Consider the following 8252-nt stretch of genomic DNA (forward strand, 5'->3'; position numbering starts at 1 on the left):
TTTAGTTTAAACCGGCTCAAGAAAACTTGTCCTACTTGTCATTCGTAGATTTCCTTGAAACAAATCTAGGTTTGAGCTGGGTTATAAATAGGAATTAAAAGAAAAGCAAGTCCAGGTAAACATGAGCAGCCTAATGGTGTATCAGACTAGTCCACCCAGTCTGAGCATCTGTTCAGGTGATCTTCAGAGGAATGGGCAGAAGTTCAGATGGTGAATTAGTACAATTAATTGATTAACTGCTCCCAACTTCCCACTGCAAAAGCAGATGTGGGTTGTGGTGGGCAGTCCCGGCCTGTAACCCAGGACAGCAAGTGTCCTCACAGGAGTGCAAACCCCTCACTCAGAAGAGGGAAACACGGCTCCAGTTAGGAAACAGCTCAGAGCTGTCTTGTCACTATACTCTGCGGCAGAGCTGCCAGGCAGCACCCTGCACCCACCCTCACACCAGCTGGCACTGCCCCCGACAGCGGGAGACTGCCGGACAGCAGAGCTGGTAAGGGACACAAGCCAGCCAGCAGAAGTGTTAGTTAATGCGTCAATACTCGCATTACAAGAAATTGCTGTCAGTACAACATCTAAGACACTTCACAGGGGAAAGGTTCCCACACTATCCATCTCCTCACTGTAATCTGAAGTTGTAACAACAGGCCAGAGAGGACAGACTTCTCCAGAGCGATCCTGACTGAGGTGCGCAGTCTGTCACACAGCCTTCTACACACATTACTGCAAACACCCTCTGACACTGCACTGCAACACCTGATACTCGTCTCTTACAGGAAACTGTTCAACACTTCAGAGTGTTAAGGCAGACTCTACAAAAGCTGTACTTACCACAGATGAGTTCTACTTGTTGGACTCTGTTCATACTGTTAAGGGTGTCCATTAAAGGATCTCTCCTCTCTGTTTCTTGGTCACTGGTACCTTTATTTTCATAAGCCAGGACAGTGTCACACTCATCTGTCAGGAACTGGACTTCAAGCTCGGAATACATTTTCTAGAGAATAAAGTGAAGAAAAATTTACTTTCACATCACAAAACTCCTCAGCTGGAGGTTCCTTTTTGTGTTCAGTACCACCAATAGCAGCAGTAACAATAATAATTCAAGTTTTGTATCCAGCATTTCAGACATCTCCCCATGACGACTTCCAAAGCCATACTGCATTTAAGCAGCAAAGAAAATACACGTTTAGAAGCTCCCTCGTGCTGTATTAACTCCACGGGATTCAGCGTGTTTCTTGATATGGGGCAGAGGGGTTTTTAGGTGTTTCTATGCAGATTAAGAACATTTACATAGAGTTTATCTACAAGCTTCTCTTCAAAGATTCTCTGGGAGCTCCTCCCCCTCGCCCCCGGTCAATGCCGGCAGTGAAGAACGAACACATACCAAACAGTCTTCACAGGTGCATAACTTGCTTCTCCAGTTCGATGGCCAAAAGGTAGCAGTATCTTTTTGTAAAAATTGCTTGCTTTGGAGTTCTTTCAGCTTGCAGACAGGCGCCTCGCTCTTAGTAACTACCTGAATTAATTAAAATGTTTGTGTTCAGTGCTCAAATACACTCCGTTCTTCCCAGTCCATAATTTTCTTTATGCTAGATTTTCCTTTTGTCTCAGACACACTTATTTTTATGAACGACCTATATTACCATTTCGTCCACACGAGGATTCTGATGTGGTTTTAGCAGTTTCCACTGGAAATTTCTGTAGAAATTTACTGCAACAGCCATAAACAGTTAAGAAACCAGAGCTGGACTATCATGCAAGCACAGCTACAACGTGTAACACCCCTGTATTAGAACAATCTCAGAAGTTACCTCAGTGTAAGGCCAGGTGTTGACAAGAAGAGATGGATCTAACCTATCTGCAAACAGACGTTAACTCCTCGTCACCCACTTCTGCAAGCACGTTCCACAGCCTAAGCTGGGCTCTGCAGACACCGTGTGTTTGATTTGATTTGTCAGTGACAAAGAGGAACATGGGAACAGACTGCAAGCATTTCTCTCTGCACTGAACTGACACACAAAGGGGTAGGCTTTCCTTCACCTATCATCAGTAGGAAGATGGACAGAAGAGAAGGTCCGTTTTACCTCTGGACAGGCAGAGCTAGTGGATGGCTCATTAAACTGTTCCATCTGCTTTTCCTCCTTCGTTTCTTGGTGTTCCACCCCACTTTCTTTTTTTATTTCTGTTTTCTGCTCTTCACCTTCCTCAACCTTCAGGACAATCCCTTCATCGTCAAGGGAGTTCACTTTGGTCAAAGCAGGAACTGGAACATACATAGCCAAGCAAGTGAAAATACCGTGCCAGACAACGTGCAGGCACCACAGACACCCTCTCTGCTTTACAGGGCAGTGTTGAGGAGCACCGAGATCGCTGCAGGGTCCTCAATGTATTCTACAGCCGTCCAGAGACACAGTGACCTAAGTACCCAAAGAAACCACTCCCTCTTTTCACCAGTCTTCTTCACCTCTCATACTGCTACACTCTACAGTCTGCTTCCCAGAATCTCAGCCCTAGGAGAGGGAAGAGGCTATCGCAATTTGAGATAGTTCTCTTCTAAGGTGCCTGTCCTTCCTGACACCCCTTGATAGCTATGGCAGGTTCAGGAGCTGTCACGGACTCTTCTATGTCTTTGTGTCAGAGCTGTTCATTTTCTCCAGACACACAGACAAAAAACTCTGTGACAGATTAACTACACTAACCACTTCCTTATTTAAAACAGGTTTTTCTTTTGATGTCAATTCAAATGTGTGCCCAGAGACAGAGCTGGTTAGGAGGGGGAGAACCAAAACCAAACACAAAACCCCGTTCTGTACTGTATTTACATTAGAAAGAACTCCAGGTAAGCCAGCCTGGAATCCTTAAAATTACGACTGATATTTCTGGTACGTAATGGATCGATCAGCAGTTGATATAAGCAACATTTAGAGACTACGTGAAACCAGCTCTTTCCACAGGAATCAGGTCAATCTCCCCTCTGATCCCACTGAGACCGCATGGTGTGACTGCGGGGAAGAGAGGTTCTGAGCACAGCCCCAGCTCTACTCAGATTAAGGTTTTACACATTCATCAGTCACACGATCGTTCTCTTCGCTGCTCAGAGCCTCCCAGACTCAGCTGTTTGCCTGCTGCTTCACTTAAGATGGCTCTTCAGTTCTTTTGACCCAGATTAGAAATGAAGATCCTTGAGACAAGGAGTAAATCTTCACCCACCTGTGTGCTCACACATCTTTGATAAAATAAATAGACGAATGAGCACCACAGGATTAGACTGAGGAACAAGAACTGCATTTTTTTTTATTTTTACATTTTACAGTTACTGCAGCCCTGCACATTCCACTGCTGAAGGCAATTGTCCAATATCATGAGTATCATTTCTCCAACCACTTAAACAGTATTATGTCACTAACCGACCGCATATGACAACTACATGCTCACAAAATGTTGGCTCAGATATCTTAATTTTCTTTACCTGCTAATTGTGGCGCATAGGCCCATAGGAACTGGCAGTGGTTCATGCAGGCTTGGCAGACCATTTCATGGAAGTCGCCACTTTCAGGGGGAACTGCACCAAGATGCTATCAAAAAGAAACAAGCACGCAGAAGTGAAACATTCGCTGCAAACTAGCAGACTCCACTCTAGGTTTAGAGGAAGTAAATCATCAAATGCCATCACATTTTCAGCACAAGCGTACACTCCTGCTAACTGCAAAGAGCTGATAAAAATTACAGGGGAAAGCTGAAATCTCTCTTTGCCGACAGCCTTTTATGCCTTCTAAACTCCCAGGAGTCTCAGTCCTATCTTTGTCTCATTTCTAAACGATATTCTCCTAAACTGTCCTAAACGCAGGACAGGTGAAGATACCCCTTGCACATTCCACAATTTAAGAGTTTTCTTAAATAACTTAAATAACTTTTTCTTAACTAACTTTTAAGATTGCATTCTTACGTGTAAGAGATAAGAAGTCTTCACATTGATCACAGACTGAACCTGAGGAGAATTAGGTCCCAAAGCTCTCCATAAACTGGTGAGAACCATTTAGGCAGTTAAAAGCACTTACCAGCTTTCTTTTGAACAGCACTCTCACAAAGCTTAAGGTACCTAACATTCCTCGCACACACATTTATACAAAAGAATCCTATAGTTGATCTACAGAACCCATAATTGAAGCAATCATCTTTTTTTTTTTATTCTTTAATCCTGCAACTTCAAACATGGAATTTTGCTCATGCCCTTCAAGGCACAAGAGGCTGAATCCTTAATGCTGTGTTAAGTAGGGCACTCGCTGAAGTACTGAGCAGCTTTTAAAAATTTCCCCGAAGTTCGTAATCAGGAAACAACAGCACAGTTTGTTCCTTGCTGCTGAAAGGAATTAACAGTTTAAAACATGTTCTTTTGAGTGGAAAACTATGCAAGTAGTTGACGCTGATGTGTCTCAGGAAGAATCTTTTTCTCACCAATTGTAGCAATTAATATTTTCCAGGTAAAGAGACAGACATAAAGTTACTATTTTACTCTGCAGTGGAAACCGTCGAAAAGGCAGAACTCTTCTTAGGCTTTTTGGACTGGAGTGGACAGTGGCATAAGATTAAACTTTCAATATTCTTTGCATGGGATGAAAAGAAATACATTAAAACTCATTTTAAAAACCTTTGAGAAGTACAGCAAACCTTCCCAAGTGAGAATAACCGCACAAACTTGCCCAACACTAACTTATTTCTATGCAAATGGCAATTCTGCTACTTAAAAGTTTCCTTACCCTTCCATGGAACCAGTCTTCGCAGACTATGCACTGGATCATCTCATCTGGAATCTGGATGAACAGCCATACCGTTAGCGTTAACAGCAACCTCCCGCATCTTTCACAAGCCTCAAGCTGCAGTGTTACTGCCAAGCCTGCTCAGGTGAATTGCATTTCCCTCTTCAATCACCCACAAGGAGCTGCCGTGACTAAGTAGTTACTGCTTCATTAGCCAGTTTGCTTCCCTGAAGTTCCAGAGCATATGTCATTTGTCATATTATCAAAACCGTGGAAATTCCCATTTATTATTACGAAACCAGTAGAGCAAGACATTCTCACACAAGAGAGCTGATAAAATTTAATACACCGTTGGTATGTTTCTTCCTGTAAACAGAAATGCGTGAACAGGCAGCTTAGCAAAAGAAAGGTATTGGTATTCGTGACACCGTCAGGTTTACGTAGGAATGCCAGAATCCTAACTTAACTGTCCAGGGTGCAGGATGGTACAAACAGCTTTGCTATGAAACAAATACTAATGATTTCTTTAGAAATGCTTAGCTATCTCTGAGCTTCAAGGAGGTGTGTTTATAAAATACTTATTTATTTGTATTTGACAGATTGTGCCTGCCTTATTCTTTAGAACACCCGACTTCTAACACTGCAAACAGAAGTGTGAGTGTGCAAACCAAGTGGTATGTTTTAATACTTCAGCCAAAGTGTTCTGACTACCATGAAGGAAAGATAAAGCCAGTGCTACATGACCCTCCCCACCCCAGGAGTCTTGTCAGAGCACTGTTGCAGGCACGAGGAAGCAGATTCAGGTCTCTCTAGCACGTGCAATGCATTTATTCTGTGCTTGCCACATTTCTCCTGAGAGGAATTTAGTAACCTTAGGCAGAGGAAAGCAGAGAGGACTGCAGCACCCTTTTCTCCAAATGATGGTTTGTCCTCCCTGTCTTCCTTTAAGGCATAAGCATATCCTACCATTTAATAAAAACTGATACAGTACTTACTTCATACAGCGCACGACAACCAAAAGCAATATGGAACGTAAGATTTCATGAAGTGGGATCTTCCCTGTAGAGCAGCTCAGCAACCACCCTTTGCACAATGCTGTGCATAAATACCATCTATATATGATTACCACTGGATATATATGATTACCACCGGGTTTTGTATTTCTTACCTCATCTTCAGGATCAGGATAAGGTCTTTTACAAGTACAGTATAATCCGTAGAAATTGTCATTATACTTATTTCCTGAATTCACCTTGCCCTTTTCCTAGGAGAAAAGGAGAAAATGTCTCAAAAGACAACATAATGAAAAACAAAAGATAGAAAAGAGGTATAAGCTAGAATAACATAACTCCTGTTCCACTTCAGTTCGTAAAAGCAATCACTACACTTACCAGCTAGAAGAAGCAAAAAGAAAGATACTATCCAGACACCCAGGTCCTACAGTGAGGAGCAGTTAAGGCATGTGAGGAATACTTAAGTTCCAAAGGAAAGAGGTAAAACAGCCTTTCCACCTTTGCAACAAATGCGAACTGCTAATCTAGAACGACTTGACCACCAGCCAGACTGCTGCCACTACAGCAATATCTGTAAAACTGTTCTGCACCTTCCCCTCCACGTTTTTAAACATCCCTACTGTGATCCAAACCCTCCTTTGTTTAATCTTACCTCAGAGCTTCCACTAAATTCATGTCCTATAAGCCTCACCCTACAGGAGAGGATTATCTAAATTATGAAACATGACGAATGAAGTTCAGTTACAGGTAATTCCACTTAAAAAAACCAACAACAAAAGAAGAAAACCCAGCTAACACAGCTGTAGCCACAGGGCTTCAGAACTGCACATGGCTGCAGCCTAAGGCCAGCAGTGGCCCCTGAAGAAACAGCGGTGGCCCTTTATGACGTTACTACAGAATGCTTTCTCCCACTATTCTGACAAAGGAAGAGAGGACAATGTGAGCACCCTGCATCCATGAAGTCAGCCAGATCACCACACAGATGAAGAAGGTCACTTAACCTGTACAATAGGTTTTGCACTGAAGTGAAGGAGGAGAAAAAACCACATGATCCATTTCATTGGCTCAAATGAGAAACAGTAACATCTTAGAATCGTCAGAGGTGTCTCTGTAGGGATCACTGCTCCGCAGCCCCAGGCTGGCTAGCTGTGGATTCATCCCAATTCTGCCAGAACGAAACGGGGATACACGAAACTACTTGCTGTTTCTACATTTGGAGTGCTATCACCCTGGGAGCAGCACTGCAGCCAAGCCAAGCAGCTTCCTGTCGCTGCTTCCCAGAAGATTACATGCTATTTGACGAGTCCAAAATGCCCGCCGAATATGAAAGCGCAGGGGGCTTAATACAGTAAAAAACTACCCTGTCAGTAGGCTCTGGTGACAACCTATCAAAAAAGATTAGGGCGCTAACGCCACCACAAAGAAGGGGAGAGAACTGTCCCTTTGACAGCAGCACAACCTTACATTTCCTTAATGCAACAGCAAAACGGCAGCCCAAAGGGTTCTCCTGAAGCCAGCTTAAAGCTAATGAGATGTATTAACATAGGCACCACAACATGCTCCTGGCATTACACTGACCGTGGATGCAGAAGCGCTGCATCACGAATGACAACAATCAAGTGTTCTCTCCCTCCTCTCGCCTCGCAACACTTCCCTTTGGTCCCTCAACAGTTTTATCTCCTGCTGTAACACTCCCACCTCGTTTAACTTGCTGGGAAAAGCAGAGGCATCGCATGAGTCAGCACTGGCTGAGGCAAGGCACCAGCCTCCCAAGACTGTTATTTTGGTTCTGTACCTATGAAACCTATGTCTGAACTTACTGGGAGTAATTTGCACTGCAGATTTTTGAACTTGCTATTTCCACAGTCACAGCGGAAGTTCCTGGAAAGAAAAACACATCATTTCAGGATTTTTGTAAACTGAAAACACTTCAGGTTTTGTTTCCATAAGCATTCCCAGCAGTTTATGAGGAGCCATTAAAATATTCTTGTAGCTCTTCAAGCAATGGCAGCTGTCAGAACTGTCCGAAGGGCCGTGCAGCCTTGCCCTCTCACAGAGTGCTCCTGGCAGGGCTTAGCCAACACGGTCATCCGCAACAGCGCTGGGCTGGGAGACCACCACCACAGCACAGCGAACCCGGGTGCCGCAGCAAGTGTGCGGCACGTGTGTTGGCGAGAGGACGTGAGCTGGTTCGTTTCCAAAGGCCGGATGCACGAAGGTGATTAAGCTCTGGTCTCCTGCGCTCACCTGAACAGGGCTGGTGTGCCAAGTGAACGGGGGAACATGGGTACCTCAGCGACCTCCCTCCCCTGCCCGCGCAGTTTCGCTGGGAGCGGTGCGCGTTGCGAGCGTTACGCACCGGAGCGCCGTCTGTCCTACCTCACGGAAGCGCGTTACACAGCGGCGCCGGCTCCGGGGAAACTCCCCTGGCCCCGTCACCTCGCACTGCAGCCCCGCGCAGTGCCCCGGCACCCGGGTCCGG

General features: G+C 44.6%; 1 protein-coding gene across 1 annotated transcript in view; it reads right to left on the reverse strand.

The window, feature by feature from the left end:
* Positions 1–7677, reverse strand: part of UBR7 (ubiquitin protein ligase E3 component n-recognin 7 (putative)) — a gene marked incomplete at its 5' end in the record, with an annotated part of 8786 nt that extends 1109 nt beyond the window's left edge. The window contains 7 exon segments of the mRNA XM_010145720.1: positions 832–994; positions 1385–1516; positions 2085–2263; positions 3470–3575; positions 4758–4811; positions 5926–6021; positions 7591–7677. Of these exon segments, the coding sequence (XP_010144022.1) occupies positions 832–994; positions 1385–1516; positions 2085–2263; positions 3470–3575; positions 4758–4811; positions 5926–6021; positions 7591–7677 (817 nt within the window).
* Between the last annotated feature and the right edge of the window lie 575 nt (positions 7678–8252).

The sequence above is a fragment of the Buceros rhinoceros genome, unplaced genomic scaffold (genome assembly GCF_000710305.1).
Source record: "Buceros rhinoceros silvestris isolate BGI_N320 unplaced genomic scaffold, ASM71030v1 scaffold10011, whole genome shotgun sequence".
Taxonomy (NCBI): Eukaryota; Metazoa; Chordata; class Aves; order Bucerotiformes; family Bucerotidae; genus Buceros; species Buceros rhinoceros.